At 50.2% G+C, this 27,918-nt stretch overlaps 6 protein-coding genes across 6 annotated transcripts; 4 read left to right on the plus strand and 2 right to left on the minus strand.

The window, feature by feature from the left end:
- Window positions 1–1,652: 1,652 nt before the first annotated feature.
- On the plus strand, window positions 1,653–3,848 carry PG998_014452 (uncharacterized protein; the record flags this gene model as incomplete). The annotated part of the gene is made up of 2 exons (XM_066881268.1): window positions 1,653–1,961; window positions 2,019–3,848. 2 exons carry the CDS (start codon window positions 1,653–1,655, stop codon window positions 3,846–3,848), a joined length of 2,139 nt encoding a protein of 712 aa, XP_066723799.1.
- Window positions 3,849–4,919: 1,071 nt separating this feature from the next.
- Window positions 4,920–7,250, minus strand: PG998_014453 (uncharacterized protein; the record flags this gene model as incomplete). Its single annotated transcript, XM_066881269.1, has 3 exons — window positions 4,920–5,886; window positions 5,937–7,001; window positions 7,057–7,250. 3 exons carry the CDS (start codon window positions 7,248–7,250, stop codon window positions 4,920–4,922), a joined length of 2,226 nt encoding a protein of 741 aa, XP_066723800.1.
- Window positions 7,251–12,612: 5,362 nt separating this feature from the next.
- On the minus strand, window positions 12,613–15,066 carry PG998_014454 (mitochondrial chaperone bcs1; the record flags this gene model as incomplete). The annotated part of the gene is made up of 3 exons (XM_066881270.1): window positions 12,613–14,586; window positions 14,646–14,776; window positions 14,835–15,066. 3 exons carry the CDS (start codon window positions 15,064–15,066, stop codon window positions 12,613–12,615), a joined length of 2,337 nt encoding a protein of 778 aa, XP_066723801.1.
- A 247-nt stretch (window positions 15,067–15,313) lies between these two features.
- PG998_014455 (uncharacterized protein) lies at window positions 15,314–16,172 on the plus strand (the record flags this gene model as incomplete). Its single annotated transcript, XM_066881271.1, has 3 exons — window positions 15,314–15,349; window positions 15,466–15,603; window positions 15,999–16,172. 3 exons carry the CDS (start codon window positions 15,314–15,316, stop codon window positions 16,170–16,172), a joined length of 348 nt encoding a protein of 115 aa, XP_066723802.1.
- Window positions 16,173–17,671: 1,499 nt separating this feature from the next.
- Window positions 17,672–18,453, plus strand: PG998_014456 (uncharacterized protein; the record flags this gene model as incomplete). The annotated part of the gene is made up of 3 exons (XM_066881272.1): window positions 17,672–17,848; window positions 17,900–18,198; window positions 18,249–18,453. 3 exons carry the CDS (start codon window positions 17,672–17,674, stop codon window positions 18,451–18,453), a joined length of 681 nt encoding a protein of 226 aa, XP_066723803.1.
- A 2,798-nt stretch (window positions 18,454–21,251) lies between these two features.
- On the plus strand, window positions 21,252–22,007 carry PG998_014457 (uncharacterized protein; the record flags this gene model as incomplete). Its single annotated transcript, XM_066881273.1, has 1 exon — window positions 21,252–22,007. One exon carries the CDS (start codon window positions 21,252–21,254, stop codon window positions 22,005–22,007), a length of 756 nt encoding a protein of 251 aa, XP_066723804.1.
- Between the last annotated feature and the right edge of the window lie 5,911 nt (window positions 22,008–27,918).

Here is a 27,918-nt window from a genome sequence, read left to right on the forward strand (position 1 = left end):
ACCCATGTTGTTATTGAGCTGTCGTTGCCGTCCGTATACACACCCTACTTCCTATGTGTCGCGCCGCAAACGGCTGGATATCGTGAGTGAAGACGCAGACCGTAGCGCTGTTGTCATCCCTCTGCCGACTGGGACAAAAGACCGAACCGCCAATTAACCCAAGACAGATCGTGGAATATGAAGAAGGGAAACCTCACGCCAAGTCTTATATCAACATGGACAAGTCGCTATGGGTCCGGGACTGGTGGCTATCGTAATTGATGGATTGTGTGAGTTTCCTCTACTCCGCGGTGCTATCCCGTCGCTTTGGGCTTCGGCCCCGACCGGACTTCCTGCGAATCCCTACTCTTCTTCTCTCCGTGTATAATCGTCCACTCCGCGTTCGGAGCTTCAGCTTCCACTCCTTGAGTAGCTCCGCCATGTCCACCATATTGCTATCAGGCTCGAAGGTGGGCTCCCACTGGACCCTATAGTGAGTCGCACCGTCCAAAACTTCTTCTCCGATGATAGTACCCAGCCACTGATCACAACGTTGCAGCACCACATGGCTTTCCACGACAGAATCACGGTTGGGAGTAACCGAATTGTCCATCTCGTCCCGCCACGTTTGAAGCAGCGTTGTGCTTACTTCCGTTTCAGGCACAAGAGTGGGTTTCCAGCTGATCAAATAGTACGTCTTCTCGCCGACGACTTCCTCATCCAGGATTTCCTGAGCCTCCCATTCCTCGGGAAGCCGGAAGTTGGTTTCCCGTGTCTTTGATATAGTTGAGCTAGTATCTTGGGAGCATAACGGGTTATGTTTTCCCGTGGGTGTGGACATTGGCAAGTTCGGTGAACGGTGTGCCATGGAGGATTGCATTGAGCCCATGTGGGACTTGTGCGTTACGGTGAGTTGATATATATTTCATAGAGTAGGTTTGGAGGGGGTAGCTGAGATGTAGATATCTACAGGCGATTGCTTATGTAATCTGGGTGTACCACACTCATGGCGGGCAATAAGATATAATATCCATGTAATGACAACAAAACGGCATCTGATATGGTGCAGATAGGCAGATATGGACAGTTTATTCATCGGCCTGGCCCTTTCTCAGTTCATTGAAAACTCCAGAACTAGCTTAGTACGGCTCTTCCGTCGCGGTCGTGGGATCAGGCCCTGATAACCTTCTGACGCAACACAATTCAAGGCGCATACCTTCTTCCGGCTTGCGCTCAAATCGTTTCTGACACACCCCAATTCCGTTACAGAACGGCTCCATTAATTACTCTTGATCGGGCCAAATTTGGCACGCTATGTGCGCATTTAGGCTTGAGTTGATAAAGCCTCCTATTTCAAGGTAGTAGGGATGCGAGCTACTGTACCCTAATAACGGCTTAAGCATTTTATACTTCATACTCGTGACTCTTGCCGTCTTCTTCCGCAGTGGTCGTGTCTAGCACAAGTCCCGACCCCATGTCTGGTTTCCGCCCTATGACGCTGCCTGCTTACCTAAACCAAATTTCCTGTGTATATAACCAAGTAGCTCACCTCCCATTTCTTGACTTCCTCCTTGAATACATACATCGTTTTCTCACATTGACTACGCTCCCAGTTGTATTACTGGCCCCTTACCTAGCCTTTACCCCCGACTTGTATCACATCATCATTCAATATGGAATGCAGTTACAAATTTTCCCGCGTCCCAGGTGTTTTCTACGATCACACAAAAGGAGCCGAGGACGGCCCACCATCCCCGACACCCATCGCGACTCAAGATCAGCTAGGTATCATCCAAGACTGCAAGGATGATACAAAACCCTTACCGCCAGATTCCCAATCCCAGTGGCAGCGATTAGAGAACCACGTCACTCATCTCAACAAGCACGGTGGAAGCAATGAATCATATAAGGTGATCTACGTCGTCCGCCACGGCGACAGTGTGCATAACGCAGTTATGAGAGCTGTAGGCGGACAATGGAAGGTATGAGTGCCTGGGTAGCTGTTTACCCGAGTACAAATGTCGACTAATCCATTCTAGGAGAAATGGGCTTATAAAGCCGGAGCTAATCTGGAAGAACTTCCTCCACTGGCAGACCTTGAGTCACTCAGTGACGACGAAAAGCGGTTGACATGGGCTGACGCAGAACTCAACCCAAAGGGAATAGAACAAGCACGTAAGATTGGGGACTTGTTTGTCAAGTGGAAGAAAGAGAACGGGATGCCATCACCAGGAACTATCTACACCAGTCCTCTGCGTCGCTGTCTTGGTACCACCAAGCAGATCCACAACGGCGTGCACCAACAAAACGGGCTCGACCCCCGGCGGGTCATCAAGGAGAACCTCCGTGAGCGACTGACGAACCACACTTGTGACAGCAGGAGCAGTCGCGCATGGATTGAAGAACATTATCCAGAGTGCTCCTTCGAACCCGGTTTCAAGGAAGAAGATGAGCTTTGGAAGCCCAAACCAAACGACCCAGAGGATGAAGATAAGCACACATCTCGCGTCAAGAGCGTGCTGGAGGATATATTCAATACGGACAGTTCCCAGTTCGTGTTGATGGTAACTCACTCGTTCGCTATAACTGCTCTCCACTTGGCCGTCGGGTCTCGTCCAATCCGCCTCCTAGAGGGGGCTATGCTGGCTATGCTGGTCAAAGCCGAAAGAAAGCCAGCGATCGGAGGATTTGAGGACATGTACAGGGCGGAGCGCAGTCAGATGCAGTATAACTTTACCCCGAAGGGAAACGAGATCATTCGGCAGTTCTCGCAATTTTGGACGCACGAGTCGGCCATGAGAGACGTCCAGGCCTACTTCGATGGTGAGGAGAACCATCACTACGCTCCACTCAACAAATGGGTAAAAGCTAGGACACCGTTTACCAATCCATCCAACCCAAAGCTGGCAGAAAACGATGAGGTTTTCATCATTGGCAATCGAGCATCCTTTGACGTCGCACAGTACGATAAGCCCTCATCTGCCGGCATGTCCATGATCCATCTACTCGCTCTTTCTAGGAAGCGCATTTACAACGGTGTCTCCTTGAATAAGGAGAATGTCTATCTGATAGACAACATGATCGATCTCTTCAAGTCGAATTGGAAGAAAGCGGAATTTCGGAATAAGGTGTTAGCTCACCAAAGAGAGGCCATTGAAAATGCCAAGGGCAGAAAGGACGACGAAAACTATAGGCTTGCATTGAAGCACTACGGAGAGTTGGAGAGCAGCATACATCAGCTCCAGGCCGAAGACTTCAAATTCGGCTTGCACCTCTTCCCAGATCAAAGCATCCCCCACCTGCACCTGCACATCATTGCAGCAACCAAGAGTATGCGCAAATACAGCACGTCGCACCATGACCAGAAGACAAAAGATGCTCTGGAGGTACGGGATATGATAAGGAATGGCAAGGTCCAAGTTCCGACGCACGATACGACTACAACCGTGACGGAGGCCGCAGACTGTACGACGAAAATCACCATCTGCGAGTGTAGTGACGGATGTATGGTCATTGCCGAAAATGGCAGGTTCGAGAAGCCTGACAATCTCGAAATTTGCATGAAGGAATACAACAAAAGTTACACATGGTTCATCAGATTGGTAGATACTACGGTCAAAATGGTCTCAATCTTTGCACAAGACGTCATGGGCCAAGAGGTGCTCGAGATGCTGAGGGAAGACCACATAGACAAGGCAAGACCCTACAATTACACTCAGTTGGTGGCGTTCCAAGCTGCCGAGCTACTTGCCCGCATCAGGGCAGCAAAAGCTCAGCCAGAGCCAGAGGATTGGCAGTCTGACCTGGACGCGACGCTTCTTGAGTTTGCCCGCATACATGTGACTGGGGCAATCTACGAGACGGAGTGACAGGAGAAGCTGTTCGTGGAAGTGATGGCGACGAGGAAGCAGAACTCTGGCCGGATCATCCAGACACGCTGACCAGCATGAATAACCTTGCTTATACGTGTGAGGGCCAAGGCCGGCTACCTGAAGCTCTTGCTTTGATGCAGGAATGTGTGCGGGCTAGGCGAGATGTCTTGGGTGCTCAAGATCCCCATTATCTATCTTCATTAAAAACATTACATGCTTGGGAGCTGAAGCAAGCTGGCGCAGATGCCGGTTGAGTATTAAATGGTCGATCGTGTTAGGATTCTGCATTTCGGGGTAACGATGGTGATCGTGGTCTCAAAGAAAATTATAAGACTAAATTAATAAAGGATGCGACGATCACGAGATGGGAACTCGCGCATACTGTGATAATAGACGATGAAATGTGCGTCGAAGCTGGCGATGGCCGATTGCTTCTGTCTCATCTTCCTATCCAAATTGAAGTCTGCGGGCGAAGTCCCCGGAAACATCGATTGGAAACTCGAATGGCTCAGGCAGGCCGTCCTTGGTGAGACAAGAGTCATATCAATCACGAATGGCTTGCACATTTTCATGACAGGCTACAGGCACAGCCAGAGCTTGAAACAGCAACAAATACCATGGCTAGCTTCCATCCGACATAATTGAGCAAAGTCCAGGCATGGGATCAGGACTCGTGCCAGCCGTGCTTCTCGTGCTTTTTGGACCCTCTGGGTTGGGGCAACAGGCACATAATGATGGATATAGTGGTGATAAAGGCTCGAGCTCCGGTGTAGAAAGTCTTACTATCTCAGGCGCTCTCGGCGGAACCTGGATGGCCGGTGTGTCGAGCCTTTCGCAGATGACAGCCTCCATACTTCGATGTATCTTAGGATACTTCAAGTGGCTTTTTATTTTCGTTCGTATTAATGTAGTGACCATTGGAACTTGTATATAGCTGCTTACATCTGTATTGGCGATAGTATGCTCAAGATGTACCCCACGAAGAGATACGATACACCCAACCATTGACCCAAATGTGGGGAAGCTTGAATTCGGAGTCCTTGCAGTCAAATTTCAGTCTCCCTCTACCTATCGTTGAGACTTCGGAGCTCTCGTGCACGGAGGATGTTTATTTCGACGTCCACACCAGCACCCACACCACTCCGCAAAATTCTCAGCGTAATGTGATAGCCTGGTCCAAAGATGGGATGTCTCGCCATATCGGCTGGAATTCTCGATATTCGGTATATCTTTATCGCCTTTCTCGGCTTTGCCCATTGCCTTGTTGCCGGCTGGATATGGGACAAGTGTGGACGCTCGTGACAGGTTGAGCTCGGAGACCATGTCGATTTCGGTATTAACACTCATGATATTGATACCCTGTTCGAATCGAGAAGGGACAGAAAACTGGTGATATTTGTCGTCATAAAGCAGCCACTTGCCATGCCGCGCAATAGAAATGCCGAGCCAAAGAACCCTCTCCTTTCGCTCATCCGTCATAGAGGCGACCTCGAAATACTTCTCGTCATCGTCAATCTTGTTATTGGAGAACCAATCGGGCGGGAAGTACTTGTCGGCCCAAACTAAACCCCGGAGGGCGAAGTCTTCTGGGAGTGGTCTGGGTGATTGTTTGACCGGCCTCGGGAACTCGTCACTTTGAATTCTCTCATATTCGTGGTACGAATCCAGAAAAGAATTGAGAAGCGCTGATACCAGTTTCCAAGGGAACGTTGTCTCGAGCAGACTCATAGCTGATGGGAAAAGAATCAGATAGCGATGGAATACGAGTATGGTATGTAGGTAAGGCAAAATATTAGGGTCGGCAAATCTAGAGAAAACTTTGTTGTACGTCCCTTCGGCAAGACAACGAGCTTGTTCCAGGGCCTTTGCGTTGTCAGGGTGGTTGGGGTCGGGGATCTCCCTGTTCTTGTATTGCTCGTCATCTTCCTTGCGGGAGCCTGATTTTCTTCTGGTCCGGATGGTCTCGTAGATGAAACTGCTACTCTCCTTGCCCCAACATAACAAGGCGCAGCAATTGGAGATTCCAATGTAGCAACTGTTCACTGTCAATTATTGCACGACATCCGAAGTGCGTGAATAACTTACCCGCTTTTCATCCAGTTTCGAGTAGTTCTGCTAATGTGGTTATCAAGGTTGCCGAGGAACTCTTTCACTGAAGTTTGGTATTCATCGCTACGTTTGCCGCTGAACATAATACCCTGAGCCTTAACAAAAGCGAAGTCGATAGGTAGGAGACGCGAGCGTTGACTACCAGAGCCAAGCAACGGATCAAACAAAGTCATGATCGATTCCCAGGCCGATTCAAAGGGCTCCGAAGCGGAAAGGGCCTTTGAATAGTAAAATAGCTGCTGGAGCGCGTTCGGGCGTGCCAGAATGGCTAGGTGATGATATAACCGACCAGTCCCTGAAACGACATCGGAGGCTTTCGAGTACCAACGTCGTGATACGGAAGTCCAGACCTCTCGGTCTCGTAAATCATCATCTTCGATCGCCATCCTGTACCGACCCAGGTCGCCCAGGCATTCCATCCATGTCGCTTCAAAGGCAGGCACCGTTTCATACAACAGTGCCATCATGGAGTAGGCGAGATAGATGAATGTCAACATGTGCTCTAGAGAGTCGGGTAGATGATGTCTCAGCACGTCAAGAAAGGTATGGATTCCGTGCTTCCACATCCTCCCTGGCATATAATATTTGGCCCCAAGTCTTCGTAACGATGAGCTCGCTGTCGGGTGCTGAGAGGCCAAAAAGAAATCATGGTGCTCATGAAGTAAGGTGCGGTGCAAAGCGATAAGAGCCTGCCACTGCTCGTCGTTCAGCTTCGCATCATTCCGGACCTTTTGCGCCTCGTCCACTTCGATACACTTGGATTCCACCATGACCAGACCAGCATAGATCCCCTTCACTTCAGCGACCAAATGAAGGTGGTCTATGGGACGGGTCTTGAGTTGTGGGATGTATTTCTCATCCTCGTCAGAAACCTCCAGGCCGCCTGTCTCTGATTCCCTTTCTCCACGTTTGCGTGGTGGGCTGGGATCTGGGTCATTTGGGTTCCATAACCTCCCAACCCGCGTCACCCCCTTGAAGTTAATATCGTTTCTGGGTCTCGCGGCACTTGAGCGGGAAAGCCCAGGAGGAAGGGATGGCTGGCTGTTAGTAACATGTCAGTAGATGCCGGCGTTGAATTAGGCAGTGGGGATCGCACGTTTCGGAAGACGGTGAGGGTAGCTCCCTCCATTCCCTCAATACCTCGGAGACATTGACATTTGCTACAGACCCAGGATCGTGCTTCAAAATGTGGTTTTCAACTTGTTTCTTCTTGGGCTTAATTCTTTGATCGCACCCAGAAACATGGCAACATAATTTGGCATTCTTGTGGAACTCCGCTTGATCAGCCATATTGGCTTGGGTAAAATTGGGTAGATAATAGAAGCTCCAAGAGTTGACCACAGTAGCGCTGTGACGTTTCCGCGGGATGGTTTATGATTGTAAACACGGAAGGAGTAAGTTCTCTGGTCGGAGCAGGGCGAGAAGGAAGATTTTATGGAGTTGGATGCGGCTCTTGCAGTCGATGTGGTTCGCCTCCCCTGGGGCTACTTGGCTAAGTAGGCATCCACGAGGCAAACGCACTAGTGCGGTGTTGCCTACAGCGCTTGGGAGAGTGGGAGGGAGGCGGGAGGCGGACCACTAGAGAGTACCTAGTGTTACAAATAGGTACATGGACAGGTCATACTGGTAATAAAAGGCCGTAACCGCAACGAATTTTTGCAAAAGCTACGAGACGGCTTGCGCTGGCCGAGGGCCCTCGAAGCCGTCAATAATGCCGCTACACAGCTTGTGCTGTTACGCCATAACCGGAATAGGGGAGCGGAATCCACATAAAAGCGCCTTCCAGACACGGTTCTACGCAAGCTTCCCACTAGTACATATCGTACAGAACTATGGTCGCACATCGCAGCTTTTCGTCAGGATAGATTATATATGACGAAAGGAAGCATAAAACATGGCAACGCAAAATCTTACATCAGCTTTGAAAGACTTGGGGATCCGAACACATTGGTCATTGAATCTAGTCGTAGCGCGGGTTCTCTACACTCTACAAACGCCTAATGCTGTATTCCATGGCGTGTTAGCCGAGAACAAGGAGCGTTTGCTGGAGGACGGGCCGAACGTGGACTTGCTCTGGGTATGCGAACGAGATGGTTCTGTGGCCGTATGGCTGGAGAGCCAGCAGCGGCCCGCAATCAGGGAGGGCAAATCAGATCATAATATGGATGCGGTGATAGGGCACTATGACACCAGAAGTGGAGTCCTATACTACTCTGTAAAGTGGATTGGGTACGAATGCCCAACTTGGGAGTCGGAGCAGGATCTAGACCAGTATGCTGCTTTCCTGGACCAGTACTGGGCTACTTTGCAGCATCAAAACTGATTCGATTGAGCGGTTTTTTGTCTGGGATAGGGGGATGGAGTACTCAGAGACAGAAGCACTTCTAACTGCAACCAGCTTTGGTCCATAAGGTGTTCTAAGGACACCAATGTACCCGCACATCTAGCCAATCAAATGTATGATCTTCTGATATTGATTCGCGTAAACGCGGCTGGCTGGATGGCTGGATATTTAAGGAGCGGTAGCCTTAGCCCTCCGCGAGGTGATTCTCAAGCTGTGCTTCAACTGCGGACATTCGCCCAAACTTTGCTTGACCCGGTCACTTGACCACCATGCAGCACGCCATCGCCGTCTTGACTACACTATCGGCAGCTGCTTCGCCAATGCGCAGCCGGACGAATGCGACAGGCTGCCAGGCTGCGACCCTCGGCAACTATTCTTGGGAGATCAGGAACTTCTACCACCAGGTGTTGAATGCACGGGGACATCTCAACTTCGACCTGTCGAATCCCGTGTTGTTGCACGCATCTCAATGTAGCGCATCGGATAGCCAGCCGTTCGGCGGCTTCTATGGTACCATTCCCTATAAGTGCGCCGATGGAACAGAGAGTACTACCACGCAGACGACCTTCGACTTCAACAGTCTCAGTCGTACGCTCAATATCAACCAAACGTGGGTATGCAGAGATGAGGACCCCCAGTGGCCGTAAGTGACCTTCGAATATCGACGAAGCTCCATTCTTACGTTGGCACAGTGTACGATTCCACGCTTACGGTTCTATCAACTTGACATTGGACTGTACAGATAAAGTTACCAACGATTGGAAGATGGATGAGCTCGATTCTAGCCGGGAGACCAAGTGCACATCCGTGGCCATGCTCCTCAGGCCATATCAAATGACGGCTGTTGCTTAAGTAGCGTTATATATTTTAGAATGCAGCAGTAGAGGCTCGGAAACTACCATCGATAACTGGGTCTGGAGAACAGAGTATCTTGATGAACTTCCAAAGCTCCACGGCTCCTCTCCCAATCGAGTATCTCAGTCCGTCACCGGGGACCAGGGATCAATTAGGTCCCAGATTGTCCGATTATTCATCGCTGCCATTCTGATACCGGATTGTCCAAATCGCGACCAAGAGGTCTTCTAGTCCATAGCCAACAGAGATGACCTAATTTGTCAGATTATCCATTTTCATATGGGATAGAGCACCACTCACCAGTAGCATGTAGAGTCTAAGTACAGGAAGAAGACGCCAATCTTTGACACACGTGATACCCATAGCACCGGCTACGACCATCAACGAAAGAAGAAACGCCTCCATGAAGACGCAGCCCTTCGTCCGGTGTTTTTTCTGAGAATAAATCATCCATTCACACGCTACCCATAACCGAAATGCGGCTGCGGACACAAGCATGACGGTGCTTCCGTGGTAGGCATAGACATCTGCGATGATGATGCCCCCAAAAAGGAACCCAGGGCTATCGGCAAACCCACAGCGAGCCGGAGCAAGTGTAATGATCCATGCACTGATGGCCACATCCTGCTCATCCAGAGGCACTAGAAACGTCAGCATCGATGGTATTCTCTACCCGTCGGCCAATGTACCTGACTTATCATGCTTACTGCTACGATGGAACCAAGCAGATATACCGTCCAAATGTTGATTTCGACAAAGACTGTGAGCGTAGCGAACACAACCACGACCGCGAATGACAGAACGATCTGGCTGACTGAAAGCAATAAAAGCTCAAGGCGGAACTTTACACGGAGCAGCTGGCAAGCCTTCAGCGGCTGTGCTACTCGTCGATGGTTATAAAGTACACTGAACGCATGGAGCAGCGTGGCCAGCACACTCAGTCCGGCAGGAACGAAGCGCAGGTCGTAGAGTAGGCTCATCGTAGCCTGGGAGCTGTTTATAGCTGGCCAGTTCTTGAAGAGGCGATACAGGAAGGAAGTAAAAGAATGGATAAGAGATTCGGGCTGCCGTACTTATATTGGACCAGACTTAAGATCCTGACGGCCAGTTAGGTTGATGCATGCGCTATGGATTAGCCATGGTGCTCGGAAGCAAATTGATAGATGGGAAATCGTACTTGCCTTGTTGCAGTCGGCCGCGACTCTGGCAAACTCAGTCAGACCAAGCCGGCATGACGGAACGACTACGCTTTCCTACCAGTCATTCTCTAGGTGTTTGGCAAGCCAACTTGGTACCGTGTGTGCACTACGCCATACCTGGCCAGGCGTCATACACACACCCACGCGGCATCAGACCATCTTGAGTACTCCAGACATACACTATGTGTAAGGCTCCGATATGTCTGGGATGTTTGGTATGTTTAGTATGTTGGTTACATTGTATTAGGGGTCGTAACATATCTAGTCTGTTGCTTCCAGCGTTAAGTACACTCGCCTTGGCTTCTCGAACCTACAACTTCAGGCAGCGAGACTCATCGTTGGTGCATAGACGACCTTGGTTTCCTTCGTGGTATGGAGCATAGCAACGATTGCGGAGTCTAACTGCAATGGTAACTGGAGAAGGAAAGAGTTACCTACTACGCACTGCCAGCACGTCATGGATTTGTAAGGAAACGTTAGGAGTCGACCTTGTACGAGCACGGCATCACCAACGCTGCCACATCCTACGAGCCAAGGTATGTTCAGGACACTCGTCTTATCTTTTGCATGACCGAGGCATGTATGATACATAGCCACATCAATACGAGGTAATAGGAGAGAGCAAGCTATAAATTCAGCAACCTCCCACTGACTTGACCAGTTTTCCTCTTCCTCTCTCACATCTTATGTCTACCAACACGACTTTTCGTTTCATCAGGCAACAATCTGTTCCAAAATTAATGAGATTAAGCAACCGATATGAATTCAATGCCAGCATTCAACGCCATGTGTCACGGGCTAGGGCCCGTACATTGCCGTTCGGCGATGCCCTCAGCCAGTGAATCATAATTCGAGATCTGAGATTGAGAGGGCATCTGGCGATGCCCTCATTTACCAGACCCACCGACCCACCGATCAATATATCTATCAGATTCTAAGCATTTCTGACTACACCGCCACTTGAAGGATAAATACCTCGGCGTTCAGCATGTATCTAGACTTTCGTTCTTCAAGTTTGTTATGCTCGTTAATACAGGATAGCTAGTTGAAACCACACTAGCCAAGCCCGTCACACTAGGCACAAGTGGCTAAGACAACAAAGAATGGCAGAGACACTTTTACTGCACCCTCCGCTCTCCAGCAGGGGGACCGATCTCAGCCTCTCGAGACAGCGCAACCGGAAACGGGACGAAACCTGCACTATCTCCATTCGAGTGGAAAAAAGCTCTCTTGCGGCCAGGGGCTGACCCCCCAACTTGAGGTGAGGATTCGAGGGCCACCAAGGTGGAGAATCTGCCGCATGCTATCGATGGCTTCATCCATTTGGTCGATATGATCCCATTCGATGTGGCGAATTGGGGACAAGTTAATGAGTAATTTCTGCAGAAAAAGGTCGGCCTTCTCGCAAATGATGGCGTCCACTCTGCTTCCTACCCGTGAACGTACCACCTCGATGTACTTCGACCTGCTGGCACCACACACAAGGTAGAGGATGTCGAATAAGTCTCCATCGTCAGTTTCATCGTTGAGTGCCAGTTGACAGAGTTCACTGAAGAATGCAAAAGACTTCTTGGTGTCTGCATACTCTATACACATCCCAAAGGGGAAACCGAGACCGAGATTCTCTCCCTCGTAGTGCAAAAGCAACTAGCGAGAAGCTCGAACCACTAGGACTAGGCTGCAGCGATAAGCCGCTCTTCCAAACCTTATTTTCTTAGTGTGAGACATGCCGCTCTCCGCCTGCGCAATTTGCTGCTTCATCTTATCGATGATCTTCTTGACATGAGCAATATCGTTTGAAAGCTTCCGCTCCAGGTCAAATTGTGGAAGGGCGATGCTTCAGCACTGGAACCTAGTCAGTTCCAACTTGACTGGCGGCAAGATATGTGCGACAGCAGTGCAAGCCTCTCTCTAAACGCTGAATCCGGGCGTATAGGGAGGACATCGACTTGCGCTAGCAGATGGAGGAGCGGCACCTTGCAGGGTAGAATAGACGGTTAAACACCACGACACAATACCAAGTCTCCAAAGCAACGCGCCAGCAGTTGTAGCTGATTTTACAGCAAAGGTAAGGAATCCAGTGTCGATATATGATGAATGTGTACTAAGGAGCGCAGAACGGACTATTGAGCAATCTGGCCGGCCAACTAATTAAATAGAGAAACATTCATTACATCGTTGTTCTGCGTCTCCATCTCGCTGATCGTGTTTGGAATGCCGCTGTAGAAGCGTGCTCGCCTATCTCCAGGTCTTATCACAATAATCCTTCTTTTTCCGCTGCCTCATCACCTGCCGCTGTGCACTCTTCTCCTGGCTCAGATGGCGGCGGCGTGTTTGGCACCCCCTTTGCAGTTGCAAGCTCCTCGAGTGACTTCGTAAGCCTCTTGACGAGCCAAGATGTTGTGTCCAGATCCGGATCGCCCAAGCAGTCGAATACCGGTCGTTGAGCAAGTACACCAGAATTCTGTTCAAGAATATCCTGGACCAGTGGTACCACTTGATCGACCGTGAGCAGCTTTTGATCAGAGCTCCTTGGCCGAATGGAATGGCAGCGCAGAGCAGCGGATATGGCGTCACTACTATGCGGCCCAAGCTGGTCTGAATGGTGTGTAGATGGTGTAAAAGACCCTGTGGAAGAGGCAGAAGTAGCCAACTTGTGTTGACTCTGCCCCTTTTTGCACTGTACACAGATAGGAAGGATCCAATCTTGCGAATTGACACCCAGTGAGCCTTGCATTTGGATGGGGTGACCATCCTCTGCGAGCTTTCGGATGGCAGTCACCAGCTGCCTTTCGACCCAGGAAGCTGTGCTTGGATCCTCGCTTGGGTCATCAAAGTGGGAATAAAGAGACCTTGGTCCGAGTTCAAGAGAAAATCCCGAAAGAACCTCATGAATCGACCATTCCAATCGATCAAGCGCAACCACACGTCCCCGGGGGACACCAAGTGAAACTTCGCCAGGGGAAGAGGAGATTTGTGCCATAGGTGTGTGATCTTCCCAGTTATCTTCCCACAACGACTTGGTCAGATAATTTTGGGACGTTTCGTAGGCGTCTGCCATATTGCAAAGCTTGGCAGGTGCAGGTGCAAGCCCGTTTCTCGCCACGGATGGTGTCGAAGCCCGAGACGAAGGCGGAGTTAGTGAGCCTGATAAGCCCCCCTCGTCCCATTGCTCAGATATAGCAACTCTGCGATCCGGTTCAATGACAGTACTGGAGGAAGAAGCGAGGTCTTTAGTTTCCTCCTTCCTAGCTCTGGTAACCCACTCATCCACCTTCTCCACAGAGAGGCGGGGGTTGTCTTTGTGCTGCACTAAATAAGATTGTATTGCAGCTGGGGAAAGTGTGTTTCCTGGCACCTTGACGGAAAACTCCTTCGCAAGTCGTTCAACAGTCTCGTCATCTGCCATGCGCGCTTTTGAATCAGAGATGTCGTTTTCGGCTTGCTTAAACACCATGCAGAAAAGCTCCTCCGCTACGGTGCTGTCCGCAAGGGGAAGTTCGATCTTCAAGTCAATGCGTCCAGGTCGAATGAGTGCTTCATCGAGGTGTTCGGGGTGGTTCGAGGTCATGATCAATATTCGACCCTCCTGTGCCGAAATCCCGTCAAGGACATTGAGCAGGTCTGAAAGAGACAGCCCGGACTTGGCTCTGGGGTTGACTGTAGGGTTGCCATCCTCCTGTGTTTGTGGGTCGGTTTCTCGGGACTGTGTCATATTCACAGCATCAATGTCTTCCAAGAGTAGGACACAACGAGGAGGGAGAGCTGCAACCAAAGAGCGCAGATTGCTAGCACTGACGCTTGAGAGGTTAAGAATGTAGATCTCGAGACCAAAGCGTCCGGCCAGTGCTAAGCTCAAACTGGACTTTCCACCCCCAGGACGACCGTACAGAAGATATCCTCTTCGGTACGGGATGCCACGGCTGGAATACCACCTTTGGGATTGCACAAAGGTTTCGGCGTCTCTCATCAAATTTGTCTTTGTCTCCTCGTCCATGATGATTGTTGAGAGTTGTCTGATGCGTTTCGCTTCTTTGCGTCTCCAATGGCCGTCATTGTCCTCGAAAATGGATGTCTTGCCTTCGTTTGCCTTGAGGTATGCTTTTCGGCAATCCTCTAAAAGCCTTTTCACAATGGCGGGAGACCTGCTGAGGCAGGAGATTGTGATCACCTCCTGAGAATGAAAACCCATGTCCTTTTCCATTGATCTTAGCCAGAGCAGACGGCTCTGATAGAAAAATGGAAATGTCCCCTGTAAGGAGAGTAACTCAGAGGCTTCTTCTCTACCTCGTCGGTACCAAAATCTCGCCGGACCTTTACGAGTGATGATCGAGCGGTATGCGCGAACTGCTGTGAAGCAAGCCAAGGTACCACCATGTCTCTAACTTCGCTTGAGTTAGAGATCTCCACTGTAGAAGCTGCCAGTTATTAGCAAGGTTCGCTTTCAGATTGGGTAGGAAGAAAGGGGATACATACTCAAATGTTCTTCTATCCAATCCCATACAGTGAAGATGGCCCGTTTGCCGAGGTACAGAGCAGCCAAGAAGAAGCACAGGAAGCTAGCATGACTGCTTAGTTTACCAGCCAGCAGCTGCTCGATAGTGGCAGATATTCCAGAGAAGCCGGGGAAGAAGAAGTCCAAAATAGAAGTTTGGGGCGCCGAGATCAACTGAAGGGGCTGAGTAGCAGTCTGGTTGAAGGTAGCCATTGTATTGCGATGGTACTATAAGCAAGTTGACGAATGTTTGGAACTGGAGCGTCCGATGTAGGAAGCAGAGATATCAAAGTAAAGATGAAAGGTTTGGTGTAATTGTACGTATAATGAAATAGGTGCGACCCAGTGTTTATGATATAATCAAGCCTGGCACGTTTGTTGGCAACAATTACAGTAACCCGAGGTATCTTGAACGTAGTCTGTGCATTCACACCAACAGTTACAGATGAGGAGGCCAGACATGATTGTATCTATGAACAATCGACGGGATCAAGAGGTATTATTATACAGGAGAACAATAGGGAGCAGGGAAATGCAATCATACCTTCCTCAGCGGTGACAACGGTCTGCAACCATGTGTGGACTTTTTGACATGCCTGAGATGTTCTACAGGCTTTACCTTCTACCATCAATTTGCAGATCGCCGCCAACCGTGTATGGACTCGACTGCATATCATCGAGGATGTGTTTTACACTACAGGTCCACATCATGACCGAATCATCATTGGTATTCCTCTCAATGCTAGCCGTGTATGCATGATCTGCATATATCAAGGTCGCGGTCGGTAATACCGTGGAGATATTCAACAAGACTCCTTGTGATCCGATGGCTTGCATAGCTCACTGCTCTAAGTTGCACTGACCTATGGGAAACGATCCTTGAAAGGAGGCGTAGAACGAATGCATCATCAGCGGATCGGCCTATGTCGTGATATTATTACGGCGTATGTCTTCCGGCCGCAGCAGCCAAGGGCACCACTCTCATCTCGGAGTCCACTACCAAGCCGGGAAGTAACCTCAGCTGATATGCCGCCTTTACCTGCTATGCACCGGTTACAGCGTTGCGAATCTCATTACAATAAAATCTAGTCTGTAGGTGTAGGTCAATTACTGTAATTCCGCAGGAAAGTAGCCTTTGCTGAGAGGCTAAGATCTGCCCTTTCCCGCCCCCTGCGAGGCGGCCCCTAGAGCCCCAAGAACTTAAGAACCTCAAGAACCTCAAGAACCTCAAGAACCTCAAGAACCTCAAGAACCTCAAGAACCTCAAGAACCCCAAGAACCTCAAAAGATCCTGCTTGGTCTTCTCCACGGCGCAGTAACCTTCACTTTGTCGCTTCTTGGTTGCCAACCCGCTCGGTTTACACCCATCACCACCGATCATACGCATTGGTCTGAGCACAAACACCTATAACGTGCACTTAGCCAGAGGCGTCAGCTGCACGGTTAACCTAGTGTGCAATGGGCGAATGGGAGTGCCTGCAGGAAGCGCATGAACTACTCACAATAAACCATTCATTGTGACTCTGCAATTGATAGTGGATGAATGTGAAGAACCTGTACCGTAGGTCAACAACTTACCAAACTTTCAATTTCATGTCACCTTCCCACCTCGGTTTTCTGTTCGCTTTTCCTTTGTCCAAAGCCAGCTTGTCACATTCGGACTTATAAGAATAGTACTTTGTAGCTGAATAACTATCTGATATGGTAATTATACTATCTCTATCCGTCAGCTTCGAGTAATATGTTTGCTAATTCACTACTAGAATGCCGACCAACCTACCCGTGATTTTATACGCGGGACGCGTTCTTGACATGTACTTCTTTCTTTTATCTCCGTAACACCTCACAATGCGATACAACAACTACGCGCAGGTCCAGCGCAACTTGATGTTGTCAATTGCAATGAGAAGGTTGTCTAGAAGACACTTTATATGCTCGCCAACTTGGGGTAACGACCTCACTTCCATCATGAAGTATAGTACCGCTCGAGTATTCAAGATGAAAAACCACTTGCCCTGCGTCATGAGCACTGCAGAGAGGTACTCATACAGCGGCCAAGTCTGCATTGATGACATGCTGAATCATCAGTCCACCGAGTGAGTCCCACTCTTAGTCAGCATGCTAGGTTTTAGAAATAGCGTCTTGGAGCTGTGCACGACCCTGAAAGTACAGCATACCGAAACGAACACTCGTGGCATGCAGACCGACCTGCTCTTGGGGTTTCGGGAGAGAAATTAATCGAGTACTCGAATAATAGACTTGCTAATCCGAGAGTGGAATACGATGAAAGGCGCGCGCAGCCATTATTTGCAGATGAGCACCCCCAAAATGAAGTTGCAATGTGTTTAGTGCCGTCTTAATGAGGATTGGGTGGCAAAGCGCGCAGCTGAGGAAGTGCCGAAGTGAAGGGCGAGCGGCGAGACAACAACAGACCGGAATATGAGTTACACTCATTTCTTACACTTGTCTCGCTGTACAATGCGTGCTCTCCTGGCATGAACAAGGTAGTATGTGCTACAAAACAAGCCGCACCGTTAACAGGACCTACGAGGTATACCAGTTAACACTGAAGTGACTAAGCGAATAAATTGTAGAAAAAGATATCAATGTATCTAGCCCTTACTCATTTCGCGCTATTTTTTGTGTTTTATCTTCAGTTAAGTCGGAACTAAAGAAACATAGCTGAAATCTAGTGAGCTAGCCAGGATCATATTACAGCAGCCACAGCGGGGTAAAGCGTTGTTAACAGTACCTACCAGTACCCCGCGATCAAAGGGTCCGTTTTGATTTTTATTAACAACGAAGCGCCATCACAACTATGGCTTCAACATGCTCATTCTCTTCAGATGACGCAAAGCAATCTATCAAAAAGTCTGGCGTTTATGTCGTGGAAGACAACGATACTGGAAACAGTGTCGTCGCTTTCGAGAAAAGGCTGCCTTTCAAGGCACCAGAAGGATTAGATTTCTGCGCGCAGAACAGTCTTCTGAATAAGGTCAGTCATTTCTGTGCTCTATCTACCATGGCCGTGTCTAACACTCTTCAGGACGTACGGACAGTGATTGAGTCAAGCATCACCCGACCCAGCTGGGGACTCGCCAAAATCTACCGAGGCGACGTACTTCCTTCCGATCAAGCCTACTTCTTCTTCGATGGTCCGGATATGCAGGTCGTTCTTGTCCTTTTATGGGCTCCCGGCGCAAAATTTCTCATATTCGAAGGCTCCCACAACAAGCAGCTTTTAGGGAAAAGTATGTCGGATTTCGGCATTATGTCATTACCTCGCGACAAATTGATAAGGGAAGGCATCACAGAAGTATCTAGGGAGATGGATCGCGGTGGTTTGTAAGATTACTCCCGCCCCTTTACTTAGCCCAGAGACTGAAAGGTTACAGCGCCCTTATTGACGGTCGGGTTGGTTGGACCATAATTAAGGGATACACAATCGCTATCGGATACGCCTCGGAGGCAGAGATCAGTCACTGGGGCAAAATCAAACTTAAAGAGTCAGAACCTCTCAGGCGAAAAGTAAAGGAGTTGAATATGAGTGGGATCAAGACAAATTTTGTATTCATAGATGCCTCCGAGGAGCGTCCCTAATATGCATTGCGAATAGAAGAGTACGACTTTGTTTAATGCACTACATACCCGTTTGTATCTCCTGTATACCCAAACACGCCATCCATTGGATTCACAAGCATCGCTGAACTTCGCTGATACAAGTGTTCATTGTACTGATCCATCGTGCCTTGAGGGAATTCATACAGTCCAGAGGGCATGCCAGGAGCTGTCAACGCGTCGAATGTTCCAGCGTGGTTGTTAGCCCCGAAATCCAAGCCAGGCTCACAAAAGTTGGCTGCCACTGATTTAGTATTGGATCAAGGAATACAGTATGCGAGTACAGACCTGAGTAGTTGACTTCATTTCTGGTATGAATCACGGGAACGTGCTGAGCAGGAGTTACATTCAAGTCCTCGATGCAACGCATTTTGGTCGAATATTCTTCGCATCCATTGCCTCGTAACCGTTTTCGCGGATTATTTGGTAAGTCGTCCTCACGGGTCTTCCGTAAAACATCTAACTGCTTGTTGGGGGCTTCAATTATACGATCTTTTTGCTTGACAGCCTTTGCTATCGTCTCTTGAGACAGCCCATCTTTCATTCGTTCAAGACAACTGGCATGTTTTTGCTTGAATGTAGATACCCTATCCAATGGTTGCTCGCAGCAGACGCACCGTACGTCCTCGACCGAAATGTCCGAGCAATAAACATCTGAACTGGATATTAGCTTGATGTACTGATGGAAACCAGAGAAGTCGAATATTACGGGTCGCGTAATGTCGGCGGAGTGGCTTATCTTCAAGCGGTCCTTTTTGGCAGTCGGGATACGGGCAATATTCGCTATTAGAGGGCTTGGGAGGGGAGGCAGCTTGTTCGTGGCTAGAACAACCAAGTTGCTCGTTACTAACGCCTTCACCAGAATTGTTTAAGGGAGGTTCGAGTATCTTGCCGATCAAGTATCGTATGCCAGTCCGCAAGACTATTAGTTCAATTGCTGCTTAAATGAGGGGGTTTGGGTTGCTAACTTGATGTTTGTGGATGGTCTCGATTGCAAGATCTATCTCAGTCATGTGAGCTTTGATTTTTTGGATTTCAGAAGAGAAGGGCGACATTTTCTGCGACAATTTCTCGGGACCAATGTGTGTAGGGAGGGAGGTGGGTGGGTGTTGTTGAGATCACGAAACTGGGAAGCTAATCGTCGATTGCCACATGTTCAAGCTCCCGGTCCTACCTCGGGAAAAGCGCGATCAAGACCCAAACATTTATTATAGATATCACCACAAGCACCTTGCGTAACATAATTCTTTCACTCAGCCCATTCATCACAAAATTCTTTACAATTTGACAACGGAACCCTGAAACTCTTTCCATCTCTTTTGATAGACCTGATACTCGCCTTACCATGGGTGAAGAAGTTTGTCCTGCCTGTGGTGGCAACCCGGTGGGCGTTGCCTGTGGGAACTGTGGTGCGAAGCCTGCCAAATAGGAGAGGCTTCAGAAACGTTAGGATGATAATAGCACGGAAATCCAAGGGCTTACAGGGACAGCAGGAGGGAGAAGGACTGCCAAGATCACCAACTGTACTCGCATTTTCACATCCATGCCCGAGTCATCAAGATCGCTTTCTTTTCGGTTGAAGCATATGCAAGGCGGAAGCACTCCGTTCCCAGGTAAGGCACCCATAAAAAGAATAACAAGAAGGAATGTTTATTAGCTAATCTGAAACTAGCTTCTCTGACGTCACACGCTATTTCATAATTCTTCTAAGAAGGAATGTGCTATTTCGTTTTGGTATGCACTTGGGTTGCTTAGGTTCTTTGGGTTTTTTGGGGCTTTTTGGGTTCTTAGGGTTCTATGAGCGAGCTGTACGGACTCAATAGGTTCTTTAGGTTCGCTGGGCTTTTTAGGTTCTTTGGGTTCTTCGGGTATATAAATGGATCCTTGTGTCGCATTGGCGTGCGGAGCTGTGAGCCTATGACTGGTAGGACCCCACATTCATGTACACACATCTATTGGACTGAGCGCCATTTTGTCATAAGGAAATCTGGTACGGAGTACAGCCAAAGATATGCATGTTGATGTATTATACATTTCGTGGCATTGGCCCGCTAACTATCAAAACCATAGTCATTGTAGTTGCCAGACTTCGAACCTGTCTATAAAATATGAATCTTGTCGTGAACTGTGAGCTTTCGAACTTATCATTTCAATTATATCTTCAAGTTCGTTCCAAGACCCAACAGCAGCAGCTCTTCCCAAGCGCGTCTCTGTACCTATAATGGCTACTTATGAATGTTACCATTGCCGCTCCGTCACTTCAGATACCCATAAGGGCAAATGCAACACTTGTGGCGCTAACCCACACGAGATGTGCGCCAATCCAACTTGTGGACCAAACGCTAGCAAACATGACCCAAAATAATGTTATTGATAATGAACGGGTTTGTGAACACTCTTCTAATGCCGTTCGCCAACGCTAACTAGTGAAGAACGTGGAAGTGCACAGGTGGTTTGTGCCAATGTGAATAGAACGCGTCGTTGATGGACTACGAAGTCTTACTGGAGGCCATGGTTGTATGTCATTCAACATGACAGTTTACGTGTTTTCTATTTTGCAAACCTCATTTTGTAAAACCATATACATTTGACTGTGCTTTGGATCCAATATCTGATCTTTGCACTATTTTGAGGTGCCTTAACTCTAGATGTGTGATGAGTGATGGTTAATCTGTGCCTCGGTCAGAAATTGTTGCATGACACTATGTTTGTGGTACTTTAAAGGTAACCACACAAGCCAGTGGTTCAGCGTCTTTCACCTGTTACAACACTCAAAAATCATGGCGACCGATGCCCGCGATAGTTTACCTCGACAGTATCCCACAACCATAAAGACTTGGGAACGCTGTATTATCATTGAAGAAGGTCGAGTCATCAAAAGGGAGCTTCGCAAAGAGGAATTTAGCAGAAATCTAAGCGGCGAAGTCATGCAACCATTCTGGGCTCGTGAACGACTGATAAACGAGGCAGCCTCCATTCAATTTGTCGCCTCCCAAACGAATATACCTGTTCCCACATGTCGATTCTACGATGACGAAGACGGGATTGCCCATCTTGAAACGGCACGAATCAGGAACGGAGTGTTACTCGACGATCTTGCGGAACAATCCAGGCCGACTGCAATCCAGGTCGTCAATAAGGAAATTGAAGATGTGATCCTACCGCAACTTCGATCGCGACGTCGGAATTTTATTGGGAGTGTTGACACCAACCTTCCAGTATTTCCACCACAGCGAGTGTACGAACGAGATCGCCGCCCGTGGCCGCAAATAACCTCGGATAGCGATTGCTTCGTCCTTTGCCATAACGATCTCGGCCCTCAAAATATCTTTGTCAACCCGGACACATTCAAGATCGTAGGAATTATTGATTGGGAGTTTTCGGGGTTCTACCCTCCCTATTTTGAGCTTCCATTGTGGAGGGTAGTCGATCGGAAAGATCGACAGAACATGTACGCTGCAGCAGAAACGCGGGAACTTGATTTCTTTGGGCTCAAGCCGGGGGATTTGCAAGACTGTCTTACTCTACAGAGTTAAATAGGTTTATAGATGTTTTGTTTACTATGAACCCTTACTTGAATGGACTGCGCTTCACGAGCACTTCGATATCATCTTGCTTCACAGCTTCTGGAGATATGCTGACGCGGATTAGAGAGACGGCTGGCGGCAATCTCTCTGTGATGGGATGAACTGTATTTCTCCGACCCAAAATGAACGGGATTTCGTTAAGGCTGTTCAAAAACCGAGGCGGCGGTCGGTTTGGGTAGAGGTGCTTCGACTTCTTTTGGGGGCGTCGGACAATCGCTCGGTAGTGATTTAGGAGTAGAGGCTTACCAGGGCTTGCGCGAACCTGAAGACAATGGCGGGATTATATAGATATGATGCTAGTCCACCGCTGGCTGTGTTGAAGTGAATTGAACTTTCTTATATTTGAGTGTTAATGCGAACCTGGCTTCTAGCTTGCTTGGTTAGCTCGGCCACCCCGCAGCCCTACGGTTACAGGACGTCCATACGCGAGGTCTATCCATTCCCTAGCTAATCGCAGAGACGCTCAACCAAATGTAATAAAACGAGTTCACTGGGAAGATGGGATATACAGTTTCGTAAATCTAACTCCTGCCTCTCCTGGTGCTTCCGTTACGATACGGGTTGCACTCAGCAGAAGCACCGGCCGCGCAGCTTGGTGTCTTAGGGAAATGGCATGATTTCATGCTCGGACTAACACGTGTGTTTAGCGGTCGAGGGACCCGTGGAAGAGTCACGGGCCACCTTCAATAGGGTGTCAATCTGTAGTCTTTCGGCCGAGATTCAATGACTTTGAGCTGAGGCTTCAGGTTCTCGCTTATCTCTGCGGATAATTAAGTGCACTGCATTGTTCATACGGTTGGAAGTAGTACACAATAAAACAAGAAAGGTACTTGCAAAAGTAGGTATATTTGTTGGTGGGTTAGTGACGAAGAGTTGTGTGAATGAATGACTTGCACCTAATCTAGTGACCTGTCTTTGTTCCCCAGGGATGAGGACCTCCTACGAGGCTCTGTACGTAGGAACAATGAAGCGGACATGGGATACAGATGCAGTTTTGTGCACAAGTGCTCATGCAGATTGAGATATACACGCCTCAGCCGCAGACTAATACATACCATTCGACGCCTAGCGTATGCCATCGCCCATAAGAAGTAAACTGAACTCGTTATGTTTGAGAGTGTGTAGACCACGTAATCGAAGGCTTCTCAATCGCCATCCACCTGTCCACCTGTCTCCTGATCTGCGCATTCCCTTTCCTCTATTTGCCACGGCGACAGACCGGGCCTTGAAGAGACTCATGCTATAGGGAGCGGCGAGTCGCTTCCTTCTTCGCGCGATCCATGAGATCGGCCTCGACGTGTGGAAGACTCGAGCCCGTTGGGTTACGCGAGCCTGGCGGCCGCGCAAGCTCCGGATCTAGTATGCTCGTTAGGCAGGGGATGGACATACAGTAAGGAGCGGGCCACCTACCACTTGGCCGAGATCGGGGATTTTCTGGCCTCCGGGGACATACGTGGCCACTTCCATCCGGCCACGGACAATATTCCAGTACATTGTCACGCTGAACACATTGCACATCTCTCCAAGCGCAAGCGCCTTTCGCTGTTGCGATTCCCCCGACTTTCGTATTTTATCTTTCTCCCGCTTCTGGTGCATGTAGCATCCGCTCGGCGCAATTTGAGACGCTAACTTGGCGTTTGGTTCCTCTCCCACTGGTATAGCCTCAAGTCTTCTTGAAAGCCCTCGAGCTTTTGCATCAGGATTGCGCTGATTTCCTCGGTGGCGTCGACAACGTGTCAAGGTTCATCTTCTTGCGGAAGTCGTGATCGTGGCGTCCGAGGCTCTGGACTGACGCACATCTCGCCCTCGCTAGCATCGTATTGGTAACTGTCGACGATGCCGTAGACTGTCATGGATCGCATTTATCTCGCTTTCTGAATGGCGATTTCGGGCGTGTAGAACACGAGGGCGATGTCTGATCGCCTTGAACTGGACGAGGCCCTGCGTCTGGGTTTTATAATCGGCGTAAAGTATACCCAGCGTAGGGTATTGCCGGCACACGTGCCAGCTCATTATCGACTCTAAAATCATTTGAGCCGCTTTGAGAGCCCGCAGCGCAATTGCCGTGCTTCGTACCTGGACGCTTATACTGCATCCTGTCTGGGTTGCGTAGGCATAACTAGAGATGCTGTAGAGAAGTTGCAGGTCGAGACAGTTTAGACTCTGGGAATCTGTTGTGGGGTTGGTTGGCATTGGCGGCCGTCGCCTCAGCGCTAGCTTAGGAGGCGCTGAGTCGAAATCGGCACCCTTGATTCAATACCTAGCGGCCTGGAGAGCTCGAAATGCTCGGTTCCTTTGTTCTTTTAGCGTTGGAAATGAATTTGCACTCTTCCGATTCTCATAGGAAGCCCTCGTCAATGCGATGCTTGCCTTCAGGTTTTTCCTAGCAATATATTATGTAGCTGCATATGGACAAAACTGGATGCCAATTCGTTTGGATCTTTGGGTACAGAAACAGAGCAGCTATTGCGGCCCGGCACCGAGTGGGCCAGGGAGTCTCTAATTGCGTGGAAGCGTATGCGGGGAAACCGCGTCACCGTGGTGAAAGGCAAACACCACTCTCCTTCTCGTCATCACCACTCCCTTTCGCACCTGCCCTGCCTTAATCAACCAACCGGCCATTGCACATCCTACACCGCCGGCCATTTATGTCATGCTGTAAAAGATTACTTCTTGGGTTTGCTTGATGTATTCTGGTAATTGACCATGTCCGTCTGAAGAAACTAAAGGGTCTTTCTTCCGCACTCTCAACGACCATCCTTGACAGCGAGGATTCGCCGATCAACCCGCAGCTTTACTACGATCCCCAATGTCTGATCTGGAGATTGCACAGCTCCGACGCGAAATCGAAGAGCTCACGCGCGCGAGAGAGGCGGCAGAGGCACGAGAGAAACAAGAGCGACGCGAGAAGGAACAAGAGCGACGCGAGAGGGAGGCGGCAGAGGCACGAGAGAAACAAGAGCGACGCGAGAGGGAGGCGGCGGAGGCACGAGAGGAACAAGAGCGACGCGAGAGGGAGGCGGCAGAGGCACGAGAGGAACAAGAGCGACGCGAGAAGGAACAAGAGCGACGCGAGAAGGAGCAGCTCAGACACGAAAACCAACCGACTACGCTGGATGAATACCTACGGAACTGCCACACCCTCCTCTATAAAAGCTTCAAGCTCGCCGACAAGTCTGCATCTTCCACGGGATTCACAAAAGTCGACGGCAAGTTCTACCCGAAATGGCTTCGTCCTTGGACCCAGTTTGCCGACTCTCTCCGCCAACAACAGTTTGACGTCATCGTGGACGCCTGTGGAGGTGAGCGACTCTTCCACCAAGAAAGCACAACCCGAGACATAGGAAGCACCAATTCCCACAAGCTGGCGGGCAACGAGAACGCGGTCGCTTCTTTTGAAAAGGTCGCAGTCGAGGATCCTGTCTTTGCTATTCTCCGGCATTTGGGTGGCCAGGAAGCTATACGTGCGAAATACGGATTCAGCCGGCTACGGTTCAGCGACAACAATCGCGAAATCACGCACGCGAGCGGCGGAACCCCACTGCCGAACGAGGACCTGGATACCGAAGAGCCAGAGCGGCGGAGGGCCGGGCCGAACAAACGAGCAGCATCCGAGCTGAGAAGGAAGCCTCGATCGACAAACCCGGATGGAGCCGGGCTCCGAACGCGGCCCGGCGGGGACGAAAGCCTGGCGTTTGTCTATGACTACAAGGCCGCTCACAAAATTGCGGCCGATCATGTGAAGCTGGCCATTGCGAAGGAAACCTTGTTTATGGAAGTCGTTGAACAAGTGAATAGGACTACGTCGAGGACGGGTGCCGGGCGAGATCAATTTGAAGCCGAAGCACGGCTGGCCATGGCGCTCACCCAAGTTTTTGACTACATGGTCACCTACGGGGTTGCGTATGGTTATGTGGCGGCGGGCGAGTCGCTGCTGCTACTCCACGTCGACCGGGCCGATCCACAAACGCTGTTCTGCCACCCGTGTGTGCCCAGCGAGGATGTGGACGACACATTGTGCGAAAACTGGGCGAACCAACGGATCTACACGGCCGTGGCGCAGCTCAGCAGCTTTTGTCTGTTGAGTCTCCAATCAGATGCGCTTCAGGGACCTTTTCTCGACGCCGCTCTGGAGAGCGCGAAGGCGGTCTTGAAGACATGGGCAGAGCCGTACGAGGATGCCGCGCAGTTTTCCGCAGAGGAGACGGAGTCGTCGCAGGCGACGTCATCGTCCCCTGCACGACGAGCCGATCCAGATTTTGTACCTGACGAAAGCCCTATTGGCCGGAAAGTCGCCTTGCGGCCGAGGTCGTCCTGTAGGCCACCAGCGTCGTCTCGCCAGGATGACGAGGGCGAGAACGAGGACGAGGACGGGTCGGAAGATGACTTGCCGCCGCCGTGGACAAGGCCGGTGGAGAAGCGGAAGGGCGGCCCATCGCATAGCAGCTCCGAGGAAGATGAGACGCGCCACTCGGCGCCTACGCGGCAATACTGCTCGCAGGCGTGCCTGCTGGGCCTCAAGAGGGGCCGGGCCCTCGACGACAGCTGCCCGAATGTGCTCGCGCATCGTGTCGCGGGCGGAGATGGCCTGCGGCACCCTGTCACGGCCGACGAGTTCACACGCCTGGTCAGTGAGCAGCTGCGCGACAGTCCATACCGAGGTTGCCTAGGGCTAGGTGGGTGGGGTAAGAGGGGTGCGACCGGCGTGCTATTCAAAGTGGAACTTGGACCATACGGCTACACCTTTGTTGGCAAGGGGACACTGTCGGGTGGCCTCGAGCAGCTGCAGCACGAGTGCCGGGTCTACGCGCGGCTGGCGACGCTCGAGGGCTGGGTGGTGCCTGTGCACCTGGGCCTGGTGCACCTGGATTGGGGGTACGTGCTACCGGGGGGAGGAGGGTGGTGCACATGATGCTCATGTCGTGGGGCGGCGAGACAGCGGCGGACGCGGGCACGGAGGCGGCGGAGCTGGAGGCGCAGAGGCGTCGCTCGTCGGAGGCGGTGTGGGCGGCGGGGGTGGACCACGGCGACCTGCGCGATGCCAACCTGCTGTGGAACGTGGAGCGCGGGCGTGTTATGGTGATTGACTTTGACCAAGCCGTCCTCCGGCCAGCACCCAAACACCGGCAGGTGTCTGCGGTCAAGACGAAAAGGAAGCATGTGGCGGATCGGCTCGAGGGTTGTTCTCGGAAGCGTGGCCTGCTCTACAATCGTCTGCAGCCGGCGTAGATGGCGCAGAAGGAAACTTAGAGGCAAATGCCGAGCTACGAACAAAAATATAAATTCAATACATTTTAGTACCTTTATCACGTGCGATATGAAATATGGAATACAAGTGGGCGCCAGTGCCTTAGGCCGCGTGCTTTCTACCGTCGTCCCCTTCGCCTCTAGCCCGTTACGCCAGGGCGATCATTAGCCGATGCTTCATCAGCCGTCTCCTGGGGGTGACCTGCTTCTATCATGGCTTTGTCAACCCGATGACTCGGATGGCACGCTGCGTTAACATGGCTCCTCGAGGCACATCGACAGTCAGGCATGTCACGAAAGTCTGCAAGGACATATCGAAAGTGAATAGAGGCTCAAGTATTGTGCTTAGTGTCACATCTATGCTTGACTCTTTTTGGTCCCTGATCTCCTTTCGCACTTCTCGGCAAGTGGTCCAGTGTAGAGCTACTGCATTATCTTGCAACGACTTATGCCTAGAGCTCGTCAACCCTCTCTCCTCGTCCATCTTCTGTGAACATCTCGTTAGAGAAAAAGTAGTGCTACTAGAGATGTGGCAGGCGTACCTGTGTATTTTCATCAGGGCCGGGACCAATTCCACCATGTAATAAATACATGCGTGTAGGTTGGTGTATGA

The sequence above is a fragment of the Apiospora kogelbergensis genome (assembly GCF_038363985.1).
Source record: "Apiospora kogelbergensis strain CBS 113332 chromosome Unknown utg000011l_segment0_segment0, whole genome shotgun sequence".
NCBI classification, from domain to species: domain Eukaryota; kingdom Fungi; phylum Ascomycota; class Sordariomycetes; order Amphisphaeriales; family Apiosporaceae; genus Apiospora; species Apiospora kogelbergensis.